The sequence below is a fragment of the Limulus polyphemus genome, unplaced genomic scaffold (genome assembly GCF_000517525.1).
Source record: "Limulus polyphemus unplaced genomic scaffold, Limulus_polyphemus-2.1.2 Scaffold7, whole genome shotgun sequence".
Taxonomy (NCBI): domain Eukaryota; kingdom Metazoa; phylum Arthropoda; class Merostomata; order Xiphosura; family Limulidae; genus Limulus; species Limulus polyphemus.
In genome coordinates, this window is record NW_013665617.1 from 204,799 (window position 1) to 224,708 (window position 19,910).

Below are 19,910 nucleotides of genomic sequence, written 5' to 3' on the forward strand. Positions count from 1 at the left end.
TTGTCGATAATGTTTGTGAAACATATTTACAGAAAATTGTTTACGAATATCGTTTATTGCAAAACAATTTATTATACCAGCATGTGTTTAAGAAATAACACCATATAACTCTACTTCAAGACCATAGGTTACGGTCCCTCGATGGGACAGCGGTAAGTCTACGGACTTGTAACGCTAAAATCCAGGATTCAATTCCCCGCAGTGGACACAGCAGATAGCCCAATGTGGCTTTGTTTTCAAATAATCAAACCAAAACCATAGCTCAAGACTACTTAATAATTAAAAAACAGTTGAATATTTATTAAAAAAATTCACGAGAAACAATTTACAGACGTAAAACTATAACCAGCAGTTTCGGTATAATATATGTATAGTGAGAGCGTTATCTAATATTAATTATCATCGAAACATAGTAGGTTTTTATGTGAAGTTCCAGGGAGAGCCAGGGATTTGGTTTGGTTTGTTTTGAATTTCACGCCAAGCTACACGAGGGCTATCTGCGCTAGCCGAACCTAATTTAGTAAGACTAGAGGAAAGGCGCCACCAACTCTTGGACTACTCTTTTACCAACGAATAGTGGGAGTGACTGTCACATCATAACGCCCCCATGGCTGAAAGGGCGAGCATGTTTGATGGGACGGGGATTCGAACCCGCGACCCTCAGATTGCGAGTCGAGCGTCCTAACCACCTGGAAAGAACTGTTCTTCTTTGCCCCGCACGTGTATACAAAACACGCGCAAACACAATAATTTATCTTCACTTAATGAGAAGCCTCCTACCTCTGAGGGCTTTTCACACCGAAAGTGACGTTTCGATACCCGCTGTGGACAGAGCATAGATAATACATTGTGTTTGTTGCTTTGTGATTAACAGCAAACAAAGAAGACTTAATGAGAAACTTAAACAATAGTTGGAATATATGAATTCAGAGGAGATGGTCTGACAAAATAAAATTATGGAAAATGAGAAAAAAGGTAAGTATGGAAATTAACGTAGGGAAACGGCAAAAACCAAAATAGGAGAAAAAGAAGAAAACAATGGCAAAAGCAAACAATTCAAGCCAGATTAAAAAATAGTGTTTGTTTATTTCAGTGATCGACACAAAGCTACACAATATTTATCTACGCATAGCTGTCCCTTATTTTGAAGAAATAGAAAAGAGGGAAGGAAGCATTCATTGTCATCACTTGGGCTCTTGAACGAATAATGGGATCGGCCAAAGCAAAGCACATTTTGGCGACGTATCACAAACAATGAATTTTTGGATTCACAATTTAAACATGCTAAGTACTAAGCTATGCTCAGTCTATGACAAAAGTATAGAGTGGGAAAACTAATTACAAAAACATAGAGTGGGTGGAAATAGCTTAAACATCAAACGTTCAGCGATAGCCGCATTTAGCCAGGTGTCAGTATTCGGGATCACAGGTTCGGTGGTTTGAATCCTGCTAATTCCACAAAAAAACTTTCTGGTTGCGACGCATACAAAAATGTCTGATATAATACCTGACGACGGCCGGAGAAATCACTCGTCGAAACGTTGTGAAAATAGAATACACCTAGTAAATACGAGAATAATAGTCCGAATAATTATACCATTAATAATACTAACTCCTCGTCTCAATCATTCCGCAAAACTAAGACAGGAAGATCTTGATGTCGAACAATCAAAGCTTTTGAGACTATAATGACATCATTATTGTCTGAGGATTCATAAAAAGATCAGAACCAAAGAGATTGAAATAATTTTGTGACGATACATTGACGAGACAGATAATTCGTGAGTAGAAGCATAACTGAGAGACGGCCGAAGAGAAGCAAAAATGGTCTTAGCGATGAAAGATGAGCTAATTTAATTGGATTTGACAGGAGGGAACATTGTCTTAGAAAGCTGAAGTCGTACTAATAGGACCGATCTGGGATTGAAAGTGATTACAGACTTACCTGAAGAAACATAAAAATTTAACACGCGGCTTCTCAACCTTGTCATAAAAAATTAACATAAAAACCAGAGAAGAAACTCAGCTTGTTCCTTGACTTAATACTGACTTTAACAATGCTAATAATTCTACCAGTAGTCATTGAAGTAATTCTGAAAATACGTTTCAAAATATGTTTGAAAGAAATATGCTATAATAAGGAGAAAGGTTAGCGTTAACAATACGCAAGAGGGCACTGCGCAGATGACCTTCTTGAGTGACAGGTAAATTGCAAGTCATCTTGAAGCTCTGAACAGAAATCTATGTAAGAAACAAATAGTTATAGTCTTCTTGAGAACAGAAAGGAACAAAATACAACCATCGGGAAGTAGACGTGCCCTATAAGTGTAACGAGAAACACCAGACTGACTTTCGAATATCAAAAGAGACTATTAAGTCGTATAGGTTCGTGAGAATCAAAGGTCCACGCATGCCTATGAACTTGAGTTATTGTAGACAGAAAAAAAAGCACTGGAAAGGATAATTATGGCATGATAATTGGCAAAGAAGATTAAAAAATTCATGTTAAAACAAGAACAACGTGAAACGAGTAATACGATAAATACATTGGAAATACTGGAAACGCAACAATACAAAAGGTACGCCTGATCTGTGGGAAAGTTTAAAAGGATTCTACCACACCTTCAAGATTGATTCATCACATATCAATAAAACAAGTGTAGTCAATAGGTGGCGTCTTTTTGAATATTTTTAAGAATTTTTATTTATGTGATGCTTCTTTAAGGTAATTACAGCATATCTTATGTGCTTTAGTATCATTGACCAAAAATGTATAATTAGGAGAGTATCTTTAGTTCAAAAGATGTGTATACAAATATTACTTAGCCATGTTAGTAATGTTTAGCACTGGGAAACCAATATTTTAAATATCTATTGTAACACAGTTAGTGTATTAAGTGCTCATTTCTAAACATTCGCGGTTTATGAAATTTAAGTCCTATAAAAAACTCTTTCTTTACTTAGACAAAGGTCATTTCATATTTTTGTAGAATCAATACCCGTTTGATATTTTACATGTATATGTAAATATAATGAATATTTTATGAACTGAAAATAAATTGAACATTTCTAAATATTTTAGATTTTCTTTCTAAAGCGGGCATTTGATAAATTATGTATGCTGCTACTGCATTTTTTATTAAGAAAAACATTCACACAGTGATCAGCTTTAATCATTGCTTGTTATTGCAATGTTTCAAGTCGTACTCTATTTAGAAAAGTTTCATACAACATAAAAGAAAAAGTCGTTTACCAACAACGAACTGATCAATACAAGTATGGCGCCTTTTGTAACTAATTAGATTTTTTTGTAATATTTTATCTAAAACATGAAGCAAGTAACGTAGTTGTCCTTAGATCAATGTAACTCGATCTTCATGTAATTGTCTTCTGGTAATATCTAAGTTGGGAGATGAAAATATTTTTTATGCTCAAATATGAAGGTGATTTTTACATCTTTGTGTGTAATGTGTTCTTTGGAGATCAATACTTTTTGTTTTGCTGCCCAGTAGTGCCAAGTAAGAAGGCGTATGCTGGTTTACTTTCTACAGTAGTGTGCGTTTTTGAAAATATATGACAGTGTTGCGACGGCTTTATTTGTACTATTTTTTTACGTCGAACCGATTTCACCTGAAATACATATTATATGAAACTAAGAGAGAGAGAGAGAGACTTTAAACAGTGTGAAAATATGCTACTATTTGCTCTTATCCATACAAGCAAAAATATATACTTAAGTTGTTTAAAAATTTTAAATAAAATAAATCGCTCGCGAGAATAGTTTAATATTATATAGCAACTTTAAGTTTTGTATATCTTGTTTCAACCTTTGATTAATTATAACTGACAAAACAAAAATCGAAACCACAATATATTAGTAAAAGCTTTTTCGTAAAGTCAAATTTGCAAAATAAACATGTGACAATAAGAACATAGCTATGGACTTCAAATTAAATACGGTCTCTTGAAGAATAATAATCAACTATTCGAAAGCGTTCGAGTTTTGGGTCATATTTTAAGTTTACGTAGGTAAGGTTTAGTCTACTACAACTGGCAGAATTCGAACTTAAATTAAACAGAGACTAAAGCAGAACAGAGATGACTGAATAATATTAAGCATGAACATAAAGATCGGTGTAAGAGAGCTGGCAAAATTCAATGTAAACATGTAGCAAAAAGCTGGTGTAACAAAACTGATGGAATTATGGTAAACACCTAAGTAGAGATCACTGTAATAACCAACAAATTCAAATCAAGCATGTAAATATAAATCGGTGCTACTCGAGGACTATTTGCGTTACCCCTTCCCTAATTTAGAAGTGATAGACTTGAGGGAAGACAGGTAGTAAACATTATCCACCGGTAACTCTTGAGCTACTCTAATCGAATGGAGAGGTTGGTCTTCACGTTATCGCTATAACGCTCCCAGGTCGTTCTTTAGGGCTGGCCCATTTATTCGTAGGGCGGCCCGGCATGGCCATGTAGTTAGGGCGCTCGACTCGCAATCTGAGGGTCACGGGTTCAAATCCCCGTCCCACCAAACATGTTCGCCCTTTCAGCCGTGAAAGCTTTATAATATGATGGCCAATCCCACTATTCGTTGGTAAAAGAGTAGCCCAAGAGTTGGCAGTGGGTGGTGATGACTAGCTATCTGCCCTCTTGTCTATCACTGATAAGTTAGGCACAGCTAGCGCAGGTAGCCCTCGAGTAATTTTGCACGAAATTCAAAACAAACAAACAAACTGTTTGTAGGATAGTTCCAATTTTCTAGTGTATGTAATGAATATTTATCTTTAGTTGTTATTATATTTAAAGCTCAATCTTAGATCTATTGTACGTTAATTAAAAAAATAGTAATTATATGTTATCAAAGTAAATATTATCAATCGATACATTTTATTTATACTAGTATTATAAGCTGTTTTCGACATTATTTACAATTTATATTATTATAAAACAGATATTTTCACCAACAAAAAATATAAAAGAACACACTTGTAAAGAGTAAAGCTTCTCATTTTAAATCTGGTCCGCATCTTTGTCGATAGATTTCATATTTGGTCGAGAGTCATCAAAATACGCCCAGAAATCATTGTGTTCCATTAAATTGTGTATTTGTTCGATGCCATTACATCTCTTTTAAACGTAATATCATATCACGGTTATTCAGTTTAAATTACGAAAAAGAAACGGTTCTTATCGCACCGCGCCAGAACTGCTACTTACAGTAAGTAAGCTGAAAGCTGTTAGAAGAAATAATGCTCCACTATATCTTAGAACACATCCCAATGGATCACCTATCTAATGCGTTATGTATTCATTACATTCATAAACTCTTCTCGCTTTCAAAAAGTAGTCACAACTGTCGAGATAATTATAAGTCTATAGAGGCGAACAAATACTTAAGCAACTTTTGATAAAAAAATAATTATCCGTTGTTATTACTATCGCTTCCACACACATATACATACATAATGTGTGAAAAGTTGTTTGCTGTCTTTCTGTTTTCTTATTCGAGTAATGTACGATGAGTTCGTACCAAATATAGTTTTGCATTAATATATTATTTTAGATATGGTGTGTCAACTGTTGGAACTCATGATGGAAGTGAGTTTGTGAAAAGCAACATCAGTTCTGGAATCAACTCGCCTACTTTACTGAGAGTTTGTATTCAAGTTGTTTAAAATAAAACAATATTTTTTGTTTCGTTTCGCAAGTGTAGAAATTAGATATTGTCATTAATGAAATATATTCGACGCCAAGAAAGGTCTGTGTGCGACATAGAATGCAATAAACGTATTTGTTTGTTATTAAGCACAAAGCTACACAATGTGCCATCGTTTCTGTGCCTACCACGAGTATTAAAAGCATAATTAGCCCTCAGACGTATAGATGAGCCAATGAGGGGGGCTACTTTACATGTACTAAAACAATTCATATATCAGAAAATGGAACGTAGGACGGCTTTCCAAATTTATATACTAGATGTACCCCTGGGGCTCCCGAAAGTGTTCTGTTTCAAGAGTAAATAAAAAAAAATTAAGAGTAATAAATATTTTTATTTCTTGCTGTTGAAGTTCATATATCATGCCGTGTTGTAGCCTACGAAGTGTATAATTCTTCTCGTGATTCATGGCATGCGAACGTTTTACTGATGTCACGACAATACAAACTGCAGGGTTAAGCATCTCTTATGTGATGTCATTTTAGTGTCTACTAACTGACTGACAAAACAGTGGTCAAAACAGGTGATTCATTTAGGCGGTCTTCGGCCCCCTTTCGTGAAAATAATCTACAATTTAATTGCATTAAAAACATTTTTTTTTAAATACGGAAGAATGTATAATAAAACAACACAATGAAATATCTGGGCTCTGCTCACTACGGGTATCGAAACCTGGTTTCTAGCGTTGTAAGTTCACAGACAAAGCACTGTGCCACTGGGAGGTATAATATATGGAAAATTAATTTGATTAACGTAGAATAGTAAAACTACTTATTTCATCAACCGCGTAAAAACGTTAGTTTCACAATTTTTTTCAAAAATATCAGCATATCTTTTTTCTAAATGTGTTTTTGATGAAAGGTAATAAAATACAGCAGAGTATCTAAAGAATTAAAAAAATAATTTTATTCAGTTTACTTTTTAATCAATTTTTTACATAATATGGATTGCAGATCAAAGGAATAAATTACTTTTACATTTTTTAATGAAATGTAATAAGTGTAGACTAAAAAGTGAAAGTAATTATTTGAATCATAGATATGCGTATTAAGCAATTCAAACAAACCAATAATGAAACCCAGATGGTGTTAACGTGTGAGAGCCATTTTCTATTTGATGTTACACTTAACGATTACAGATAATGATGTGTGTTCGAATTATATGCGATTCTCTCTGATTCTAGAAAATCATAAAAGTTTTAGCTTTTTTACTCTTTCTTCAAATTAATTATATTATACGATCGAAGTGTGGATTATCAACTGTTTCATAAACAGTTTCTACAAATAATCAATATTGTAACGAAACACCCCGTAGGTTAGAGTTGATAAGTACTTATCAAATCTTGTGGGGCTTATAAGGACTAGTGTTGCCTCAAGTGTGTTGTTTACATAATATAATATATTACAGTTTTAAAGAATTTAGGCATAAGAATGCAAGAATCGGTGAGATAGAAATAAAAGGGGGACAAAGAAGAGAAACAAATTATCTACTTCTGGTTTGTTATGTTTCTATGTAATTTCAATTGATGTGTTAAATGGAAATGAACAGTGTGTTTTTGATAAGCAGAATATTGTTATTAGAAATGTCTTGGAAACATTGAGGTATATTTCAATAAAATTAATTCCACATTACAAGTTTATGCCAAGACTATGCCAAATAAATAATTCATGTCCTCGACGTCTTTTTGCAGGATAACGTGGACAGAATGTACGTGATTATCAGTTATCGAAGTATTTATATATGTTCCAGCAAATATATGAAATGTAACATCCAATAAACGTGACTTTTTTTTCTTTCGATTAGGCGAAACATTATGCTTTTGTATAATGTAACCACTTAACCATACAAAAAAAAACAAATTTTTTTCTTTTGGTTTTGCTAAGAGGACACAATATGCTTTCGTTTAATATAACATGTAATACATCCAAGAAATTAAAATATTTTTATCTTTTTTTGTTTGGTTAGACAGCACAATAAGTTTTCCTTTAATATTAAATATTAGTCATTCAGAAACGCAAAGTTTTTGTCTCTAGTTTTATACAATACAATAAGCTTTCAATTAATATAAGATTAGCCACGCATGTGACAGTAGAGGTTATGTGCATGTGGCGAAAATGGAAGGAGTACTGAACTCAATGGGGTGAGCTGCTCGCTTCAGCCTCGCCATCCCCAAACAATCATATTCGTCCCTGAGCGGTTCTAGACGTTGATAGAGCCGTCAGCAGCAATATGAAAATTAAACAGAAGCTCACAGAAGAAGACTTTTCATCCTTGTTGATACCAATACTGATTGCTGCAAAGTACTTGTTCTTAGCAACATAGTGGTAGCATCTCTTTGACAGTCAGCTATAAGAATACATCCTGGCCAACTTATATATTCCAAATAATATTATGACAGATGAAAAGAAATGTAAGAGTCTGCAGAACCTTCCCGTGGATATTGGAACAAGTGTTATCATTACAGGTACATTAATACCGAGAACTCCCTCTGGCTGGACACTGACCGAAATGTGAATGGAAGGTATTTGGAGGAAGCAATGTAAAATATCAACTGTATTATCGCCTATAACGATATCTTCACAATGACAGCAGAGAAAGAGGGAGACTCTAATTCAGCTACAAAACTCATCTTTGTTACACCCTACATTCCTTCAGTTGAAATGGAAACTACTGTTTTTAGTGGTCAGTGAACTATAAGCCCATATTCATGCATATAGCCAAAAAGAGCCATTTCAAAAACCCACTCGGATTACAAAAAAAGAAGAGAATATGAATAAATGCTGGAGGGCAGTGATAAAAAATAAATAAATGTGGTTGCCACAATAAACTCAAATGGAAGACAGCAGAAATAGAGCAAGTCTGGAAAGAGAAGTCTAAGACCAGTAAAGCATACATTGAGGTCAAAAGGTGTAACAAAGGAGAAAGTGAGATCAAGCAGCAGAGAACAGAATTTAATAAATATACCCCAGAATTCTAGCACAAAGGAAAGAGAGATGGGCAAGCAGTATGAAACAATTTTTAACAATACGTTCTATCAAACTCCAGCACACGAAACCAGTTTTAGAAATTAGAAACAACTATTAAAAGAGTATCAAGTGACATGATCAGGGTAATAGGAGGTCAAGGGCCTGAGCAGTGATGAAGAAAATGTTAACGCCTTCTTGTGGAGATATATGAATCAGCTACAAGAAAAATGGGCAGGCCTTTGTGAGATGAATTGCGGTGAATTATTTTAGTAATAAAGAGGAATTTTCCACTAGTCAAAACATTCCCAACAGAAGTGAAATCAGAGCTGGTTGAAAAAATGAATTTGTGAATGCTGGAGTGGAAAATAGAGAAAAACATCAGCGACTAATCAATAGTAGTTTTACCCAAATCGTTCAAAGATAATCACACACTGAAGGGTTGTAGAATAATAACAATGCAAAATGTATAGGTAAAGCTCACGGAAAATATAGAAGCAAAAAGACTGGAGAGGAGAGATTGTCTACTTATCAAGGTTGGGGGAGCAAAGCTAAAGAGATCCTCAACCTCAAGTATTGAGGCAATCACATACTACTTCCAGCTATGTACCATTGGGCTGTTTGACCTCACGGATATTTCGTCAAAAAAGCTAAAAGCTCGGGGAGTCTCAGACATCCTTATATGATGGATGTTGGCTATGCTGGACACCAGACTATGTCACTTAAAATATGGAAAATAGAGTTCTTATATGTGATAATGCGACGGTAAATCTCACTATTCGTTGGTAAAATAGTAGCCCAAGAATTGGCGGTGGGTAGTGATGACTAGCTGCCTTCCCTCTAGTCCTTCACTACTTAATTAGAGACGGCTAACACAGATAGCCTTGTGTCGCATTGCGCGAAATTCAAACCAACCCAACCACTTTACTAATCGTAGTATATATATACACCACACTTCACTAAGGACACTCAACACAATAACATAAGAAAAGAAGAGGAATACGACTACACAGCAAAACAACTTATTAGACCCATCACAGTAACAGAAGTACAAGAAAACATAAAACTTTTGAAAAACAAAGCATCTAGACAAGACAAAATTAAAAACATATTACTCAAGAAAGACCCTTTGAGATAATTAGAACATCTCACATTTTTATACAACTTATCTCTTAAAAACAGGACACATACCAACCGCTTGGAAACAGGCCGATGTTCTTGTGTTCCAGAAGGAGCTAAAATCAGCGAATAACCCTGAAAATTACAGACCCATAAATCTAACAAGCGGCCTACGAAAATTACTTGAAAAAATCATAAGTAGTAGACTCATAAATTACCTTGAAACTAAATCAGTACTCCCGAAAATACAAAATGGGTTCCAAAAAGCAAGAGAAACAACAGATCATCTCATAAGATTAACGGAAGAAATAATACGCATACCGAATCCCGATGAAGAAGAAGGATGCCCACTTATCTTTTCTGTATTATTTCCAGTAATATATCTTTCTGTACCGTTAAAAATAACTAAGTACCATTCAGCATTTAAGGCAAGCTACACCCTATAGTTATTCTGCACGTTGTAACCTTTTTGACACTTTAACCACTATTTATTTAGGTTCTAGCCTATAAAAGAAAACAAGAAAGATGTTAGAACTTGTTCAAATGTGGAAAATGTACATTTGTTTATTTAATATGGTTATATTTCAGAAGTTCCTCATTACATTAGTACAACAAAGTCTTACTTTATGGCCCGGCATGCCCAGGTGGATAGGGCGCTCGACTCGCAGTCTGTGGGTCGCGGGTTCGAATCCCCGTCACACCAAACATGCTCGCCCTTTCAGCCGTGGGGGTGTTATAATGTGACGGTCAATCCCACTTTTCGTTGGTAAAAGAGCAGCCCAAGAGTTGGCGGTGGGTGGTGATGACTAGCTGTCTTCCCTCTAGTCTTACACTGCTAAATTTGGGACGGCTAGCGCAGATAGCCTTCGTGTAGCTTTGTGCGAAATTCAAAACAAACAAACAAACTTACTTTATAACTTTGTCTATCAAACTGACTACTTTTGTTTTAGTAATTCTGTTTAAATTTAATTTCACAATTATTCTGAATACTTATATTAAAAGTTTCAGTTCTTGAGGTTTGCCACTTCCAGATGTTTATAAGGGAAATGATAGTATTAACAAATTTGTAACTTTGCACCTTCTGTTGTAACCCTTCATCTAATCGATCACTATTAATGGATCGCCTGGTATTTATAACGAATTTTTTATTAAAATTAGTACATACCCAGTTCATCGTTATAAGAGATATTTAGGGAAGAACATCGTTCTCATCCCTTTAAGAGCATTTTTGGTTATGGTGCACTGTTCTCGAGGTAATGTCACTTTACTCTCATTTGAGTTTCCATTTTTGGTAGCTTTTCCAAATATCAGAAAGTTAATTTTTCAACAACAGAAACCAATAACGGTATATCCCGTCCCTAATTTGAAATTATTGTATATATTATTTTTGCCCAAAACAGTTGCGCAACTTTTAGTTTTAAATTAGTTGTAAAATAATTTTTTTTGTCACAACTTAGCTAAGTTCTTAAAAATACATTGACAACAGTCGCTACGGTTAATTTATACATTTAGGGATTTCTGAAAAAGTCAGCCTTTAATAAGAAACAAACATTTATAACCTTTTCATATATTTGATGCTTGACTGGTGTATATCGTTTTCTGAAAATAACAGTGCATTGATATTGTACCTCATTTTGTAACTGTTAGTTGAAGATCCAAAAATAGAAAAAAAAAGTAACTACCAGTTGTTTGAAGTTAAGCACAAAGCAACACAATGGGCTTTCTGTTCTCTGCCCACCCGGTTTCTAGCGTTGTAAGTTTGCTGACACGCCGTTGTGCCACTGGCGGGCAAGTAGCTACCAAAAATGTCGGCACCTGATAGATTCCTAGAAGATGGGGGTGGGGGTCAGGAGGTAAATTGTGAATATCTTAAGTTACAAGGAACAGTTCTTAAGTACTTGATATGAAATGACATATGACATTTCTGAAGTGTCATTTAAAAAAAATAATAATTAAAACACAAATTAACTTAACATTAAATTTAATGTGAATATATATATATGTATGAGATTATATGTATATATATATATATATTGGCTAAATGTATTTTATGTTGAGACCACAGGACTGTTCACGGTCATTGAGATTAAATAATCAAAAATAATTTAGTTCGCTTTTCTTACATGGCAGTTATAAATAGTATATTTCTGAACTACTCATTCAGGCCGAAAATACCAAGTATACCATTTCATTTTATATATAACGCTTCAAAGCTGGTATTCTGTTTTTTGAGTTTACTAGTGAGTTTATTCACTTCATCGATACTATATGAAACTTTGATCGCCATCCTTACTTTTCAGCGTTTCTGATAAACTTAATGGTCTAGGATCTCTCGTAGCTGAAGTTTGGTTTATTGGTTCTTAATTTCGCGCAAAGCTGCACGAGGGCTATCTGCTCTAGCCGTCCATTTAGCAGTAATAGACTAGAAGGAAGGTAGCTAGTTAACACCACCCACCGCCAAATCTTGAGCTACTCTTTTACAAACAAATAGTGGGATTGACCGTAACATTATAAAGTCCCCACGGCTGAAAGGGCGAGCATGTTTGGTGTGACGGGTATTCGAGCCCGCGACCCTCAGATTGCCCTAACCACCTGGCCATGCCGGGCCCTGAGGTTTGGAATCACTTTAGGTCTGTGGATTTCCAGGTATTTCTGGCGGAAAGTATTTTTTTTTGCTATTTAGGTTTTCTGGATTGCCCTCAGAAAATTTTACGCAGTTAACTTTTACAGGAAAATGTAAACGTACTTTTTCTTATGTCAGACTCTTATACTTTGGCAAATGACTTTCATTTATAATAGTTTACCTAGCTTTTTATTGATTTTTGCTATGTGTTAATTAAGATATGATGTCAAATAAATGCATTATAAATCCTTTAACACACACAGAAGATGCTAGATAACTTTAACAAAATCTTGGGTATGCGTTTAAAAAGTGACGAGAAAGAAAGCGAGAGGGGATGGTATGCAAAGACTAATTAAATCTTAAATCAAAAAGTAATGAGACTTTTATGAAAGTTGAGAATAATAGTTAGTCTTTATTATTTTCCTCAAATATAAGATATTTGGACATTTGTTTTTGAAATAATAGAAGAAATCTAATAAGACAATCAACTTTGACATCCATTACAGAATTTTGTTAATTAAAATACCTTCCTGAAAACAATTAACATTCCAAAATATTATAAATCCAATAATCAGTCGTGTTATATGTATTCAAGTTACATTACTGAAATATGCGTAATGATAGAACTTTAAACGAACGGTTTACACACACACACACACACACACACACACACACACACACATATATATATATAGTTGGACTACCGACCGTTCGATAATAAGCTTATGAAACAATATATCACTGTTCTTTCTGTGAAACGATGTTCGCTCAGCAAGTTTGTTAAGTGATGTATTGAAAAAAAAACAATGAATGTTTTCATAAGAATCATTCTCACAGTCGAGGTTACATCAAGCAGTGATTTCCGAATGCAACTTTGAGCAACGCGGTCACCTGTGAAGTGGAGGCTATAGTTACAAAAGATAAAAACAAACCAAAAGAAAAAAAAAACACATTGCGATGAGGTTGAAAATATCTCTTGGTATCATAAACAAAATAATATACAAGGATTTGTAGTTGACAAATCTCATAAACTTATAGTCATATCTCGAAATCATCGGTTGTTTTCACGAGAAAGATGGGATAAGAAAATAGAATCACAACGATTCCTTGCGATCATACACACTTCACAATTTCGCTGGTGCAGCTTTCAAAAAATGTTAGTGAAGGCGGGGTTAGATGGCTACATTACCATTGAATGTGGTTTTCACCAACTAGGGTGAATGTCTAGAAAACAGAAAGGTTAATAAATATAATTTCTAGTTTTAACAAAGATTGAATATAGATCTTATTTTAGATATTCAAAAAAATGCATTTCTTATGATCGGGGACCGTCTTACACATAAGGTATTATAAAACGACTCTTAAAGTTGGGGAAAAAATGACTCCCACTTAACTCATAACAATCGCAATTTAAAATAAGTACTGAATTTATCAACTGTTTATAAATCACTTAAATAATGATCTATATACTTCCTGCGGGAATCTATATACTTTCTGCAGGAATCGGGAAAGCGTGCGCTTGCATCATCTAGGATGGTGCCAAAGAACGTGGGTACTAAAATGGGGTAATACAACCCCCTCAATGTAAACAATCACAATTTCAGGAACTGGAACTGTGCTACTTTGTAGCATATTCAGCAGCCTATAGTTTCTCATGGTTTGAAATCAACAACGAGAGATTCCCTGAAATATCTACTTTGTAACTAGAAAACTTCAAAGTGCTTATCTTAGATAAAATTTGTTCGAAAACAAAACTCCCGTCTTTATCTTTAATCCAGATAAATAATATGTTGATAGTCTTGAAATCAAAATTATTAACAGTATATAAAGGATCGTCTCAAATCGTTCATATTTTACCATGTTATAACAAACTGTGATAGTCTGAATAAATATTGACCCTGGGGTGCTATTTACAAGGTAGTTATTAAACAACCACAGAGACTGGTCAAAGAATCACGATGAATGAAAACCGACCACTGAAATAAGAGTAAATGTGATCAGAAATTACATTGAAAACATGTTATGTTACATATATGGTGCTCGGCGTGTCTAACGTGTCCTAAGTAGAATGTGCTAAACTACTAATCCAAGCTGTTTCGGACCAGTTTTCTTGTTAGTTGACGTTTCGTAGATCATCGCTACTGCCGCATTACATGACTCACAAGTATCTAGATGGAATGCCTTTAATTCTGCAGCAGTATTGTTCGCATTCCTTCAACGTGTTTTACACTAAATAAATGTGGTGGTATGCATCATGTTTTATATAATGTTCAACACTGAAGCTCATGTGTAATCCTCACATTAATGACATATAACAATTCAGCATTTTAGTAACATCTTGAAAACATTCCTTGCTTATTTTAAACCCAAAGTTTATTCTTCTATAACATTCCATTCATCTTCCATGTTCTCACACAAACACACGCAATTATTTCATATATATACACTGTATTAATATATTGCTCATAAAAAAGGCTTGCCTCAAACGAACATTGCGTTTTGACAGTTTTGATAATTAAAATTCTGGAGACCAATAATAATAACTGTACTTTTTTGTAGTCACAAAATGGCAGTGGTTTAACGCATATACATTTTCACGCGGTTTGTAACCATTTTTATCTGACTCCAACTAAACTCCTAAAACCATATTTTTATTCGGTAAACCAAGTGTTAATAAGACTGAACAAAGCCATTCTATTTTAAGTTTCTGCTCTTTCTCTTGTCACACGTTATTTGCCCATAAGGTGTCCGATAATTATAGAATATATATATATACACACACACATAGATAAGAAAGAAAAAATGTATGGCGTTATCCCTAATATACATAATAATACAGTGAGATATAAGCCCGTGGATCTCAAATCAATCTTCTTCACTGCCCATTTCATGTTTCTAATTCTTTGTTTAAATGGGAGTCGACAACTGACCTATACTTTATATATTTCGCAAGCAATTATAAAAATCTACTATTCGACTGTTGACTATTAATTAAATCTGCCTCTAGGTTTCTGACTAATTAGTTAAACAGTAGAAATGAATGATAGTTTTGTCGTTATTTAAGTGACTAGTCATAGATTAATGTAACATTATGATCACAGTTGACATTTTAGCAGATTTTCTAATACTATGAAATATGTGTTTTCTTTATAGGTAACCATTCATCGCAGTTTCCTTTAAGGATATAATAGATAAGTCTGTTTTCAGAAAGTGAATATAATTTATTGCTTTAGATTTATCCTTTGAATTTGCGCAGTAAGTACAAAACTTTAACAGAAAACTTAATATGGATCTGTTCATGAAGAATAGTTTTTGTTATTTGAATTAAATAACTTGTATATATATATTCAAAAATGTTATTATATCATACACAATATATACCAAACTAATAATTAATATAAATTGAAACCCAATTCTTTCAAATTGTTAATATTTGAAAAACGTATTTTACCCACGAATAAACAGACTGATAAGTTAATTATTGTTTTAGCAAGCCAGGCACTACCTCCTGATTTCGCTGGCCCGATTCCCAACGTCACTACAGCCGTTAGCCGGGATGCAGTTCTAGAATGCTTTGTGGAAAATCTTGGAATGTATAAGGTAAGTTTAAAGAAATTTGCTTTCAGTAATGGCTTAAAATAACCTAAGAACGTAGAGAACACTAAACGTACTGCACCATACGGGTTCTCATACCACAGAGGGCTAATAAACTCGAAACAGACAGAGGATTTATGGTCTTGCAGATCAAGAAAGTAGAGACGCATTCCTTATAACCTAAGTTAGGTTATATCTTAAATATGTTACCTTTGTGCTCATTACTCACTTAAATAAATATTTAGCATTGATTTAAGGCTGTATTTTTATTAGGACTTAATATCTTAATGGGGTTATGTCTTTAACGAGTGCAGTAGACTGTTTAAATACACCGTGATTTCTTGATTTTCTACTAGCGGTGAAACTAACCGATAAATAACGTTGATACGTCAACAAAGCGCACTAGAATCATATTGAGTACGAAATGCTTTATCATAAGATTAATTTAGTGGAGACTCCATAAGACATGGAAAATGAACTTTCTATATGTTAAAGGGCGGCAAAGAACAGTGGGAGGAGTTACTTGTCATTTAAACCTTAAAAGAAACTCTATAAAGCACATGAAAATGGTCATCATTCAAGCACGGACTGCACCATGGAGTATTAAATCAATGGAATGACTAGCTTGAGTTGATTTTATACTGCATATATATGATGTGCATATAGCTTTATACAATTCAGAACGTTCGGTCACATGGAATATGAATTTATCGTTCTTGTACAACTTTCATCAGAATTTAGCTTACTTGTAAAAACTCATTTGTTCATGGGAATTTTTGTTCTATCATATATGTTATAAGAAATAAGTTGGGTATATTAAAAACAATAAAAATACTTATCTTGAGTAACAAATATAGGTCATCTAATTAACCCATACAAGTATAATTTAAAACTTGAATTTTCGTTATAACTTTTTAGATCAGTATTACTTTCATCGTATTTTAACTGAACAGCAGCTATTAACAGTGGTTTACCGGCCTTGAAAGTCTTCTACTGACAGTGGCTTACCGGCCTTGAAAGTCTTCTACTGACAGTGGTTTACCGGCCTTGAAAGTCTTCTACTAACAGTGGCTTACCGGCCTTGAAAGTCTTCTACTGACAGTGGCTTACCGGCCTTGAAAGTCTTCTACTAACAGTGGCTTACCGGTCTTGAAAGTCTTATATAAACAGTGGCTTACCGGCCTTGAAAGTCTTCTACAAACAGTGGCTTACCGGCCTTGAAAGTATTCTATTAACAGTGGCTTACCGGCCTTGAAAGTCTTCTATAAACAGTGGCTTACCGGCCTTGAAAGTCTTCTACTAACAGTGGCTTACCGGCCTTGAAAGTCTTCTACTAACAGTGGCTTACCGGCCTTGAAAGTCTTCTATAAACAGTGGCTTACCGGTCTTGAAAGTCTTCTACAAACAGTGGCTTACCGGTCTTGAAAGTCTTCTACAAACAGTGGCTGACCGGCCTTGAAAGTCTTCTATAAACAGTGGCTTACCGGCCTTGAAAGTCTTCTACAAACATTTGAGAATTCAAGCTGAATACCTTTAGCACATTTCGTCCCGCTGTAGCAGCGAGGTGCGTCCGAATCTCACTCCGTTAACATTTTCATTGATTATTACTGGCTTAGAGTTAAAGGCGAAAACCTATTTTTTCTAAAAAGTGGATAGTTTTTACAAGTTGTACTTCGTAGTGGCTCAGTGGTAAGCATAAGGGTTACAACGTTAAAATTCAGAATTCAATCTCTGCGACTGATACAGAACAAAGAGAGTCAAAATAATTAAAGGGAAGTGTCGAAGAGGACAAACGTTTATTCCTAATTAAACGGTCGTCCTTTCAAACCTTAATTTTAAGTACTTTATGCTAATAAAAAAAAAGTGTATTATTTTGATTAACTGCGTGTTTTTAAACTGGCTTACTCTTGAAGAAACAAACTTTATTGCTATGATAATTTTTCGGGGGTCCCTGTAAGAGTTATAAGGTAATATACAACAAAACAAATGTAGGAAAGATATCGCATATAAGTCAGAAAAATAATGATTTTTACAAATATACATGTTCAGCAATTAAGAAAAATGGCAGTGAGACTTACCGTGTAAGTAAATAGTCTATGTACTGTCTACAGTACAATGAAATGATAATGAAAAATTCAATGATATAATTATCTTTAACAATTAAACATTATATTGAAAACACTATTACGTGATAATAATAGGATGCTGTTTACGTTCGTTTATGATTATTACACTTTTCTTTTCTAAAAGCGAACTGGAAAATATTAACGTTTTTCTTCTTTATATCTACGAGTAGCCTCTATATTTATACCTTTAACTATTTTCGATAGACTTCTAAAAAATATCTTCACAACTTTCAACGTCCATTACAATTTGTTACCTTCTTTAAATGGAATATCTTGATTACGTATACACGTTACCATGATATACAGAATATAAAATGATTAGAGGATATCAACTACTGTAAGGTAATAATGCTAGTGGTATAAGAAAGATAATATGATACTTTCTTGTATTCATCCTTAACGTTTCCTTGCATCTCTGAATGAAATAGAATTAAACACAGTATTACTTCAACGTTGTGTACGCTGAGAGTCCTAACTGTCTGTTGCCTTTTGTATCCCATATATGTGTTCAACCTGCTTTTCCTTCTATAGAGAGAAAAATACAAATATTATGAACAAGGCCCAAGTGAGTGTGTTTGTTTGTAATTATGTACAAAGCTACACGATGAGCTATATGTGCTGTGCTCACTACGTGTATCGAAACCCGATTTTTAGCATTATAAGCCGGTGAGATAGCATTAAGTTTACGTAGTTAGAAAACAACAATCCGTTCGATTTCCTGCGGTGGACACAGCAGATAGCCGAATGTGGCTCTGCTCTAAAACAAAGAAAACATACTTATCGCTGAGTCACTGAGGAACGTCCAAGTGGGAGAAAGATTTAATAATATTATTTACTCAACACATGGCAATATTTTTTTTCTATTCACGTGACCTTCCTAGACTAATTAAAGAAGGTGTCGAGAGCTGGTTTGTTAGATAGGATAGGTGACGAAAACGTACATGTGCTTAAAAAAGTAGCTTGTTATATTACATGTAATTAGATTTTTAGGATGATTGGTTATTTCATCCATTGTGTTGCAGAGATGTATGAAGGCCATATTAATTAAATACTACACACATATATAATGGGATAATTATTCGTATGTAGCGTTTATTTACTAAATATTCTGTATTTACCGATTGAGATTTTACTTTCCAGATTGTTTACGGAAATAGCTAGAAACAACGGATTGTTCATTAATTATTTTGGATCAATACATGCAAAAACAGACAGAATGAAATTTATTCTATTTTTAAGCACGAACGGTATTCCTATCCTTGTCTGTTAGGGAAGGGTTTCGATCTACTTGTCTGACTGTTATTGAGAAAAAAAAATCTAAATTATAACTATATTCAATTTAATTATAACTATAGAACATTTTCATTTCGGATGAAAAACTTCACTGAAATTCGAGGTTTGGTGGGCAAAGAGGAATATAGTATATTTTGCAGCTTTTCGCCGTAAATAACAAAAACCTTTCGAATTTATCTTTTACTCCAACTTATTGCACATTTTGAAATTAATTTTTCTGGGTCAAACAAACTTTTTTTTAAAACACCACGAATTAATTTGACAAAGAAGTTAAAGCAAAAAATTCGAACTTCGATTTCCTGCCGCGGACAGAGCTCACATAGTTTGTGCTAAAACAATGAAAATAAAAACTTACTTCTACTTTGTCTATATTTCCTCTTCGTTTACCCATACACTTAAAAATTAAAATTTGTGTTTTTAACTTACTCGTGTGAGAAACATCATGTTTGGTTGGTGTATTAGATAAA

At 34.1% G+C, this 19,910-nt stretch overlaps 1 protein-coding gene across 2 annotated transcripts in view; it reads left to right on the top strand.

Moving 5' to 3' along the window:
• Positions 1–19,910, top strand: part of LOC106476458 (lachesin-like) — an 88,596-nt gene that overhangs the window by 41,727 nt on the left and 26,959 nt on the right. For both annotated transcript variants that reach the window (XM_022381449.1, XM_022381455.1), the window contains exon 2: positions 15,921–16,030. In XM_022381449.1, the coding sequence (XP_022237157.1) occupies positions 15,921–16,030 (110 nt within the window). The remainder of the gene's footprint in view (positions 1–15,920; positions 16,031–19,910) is intronic.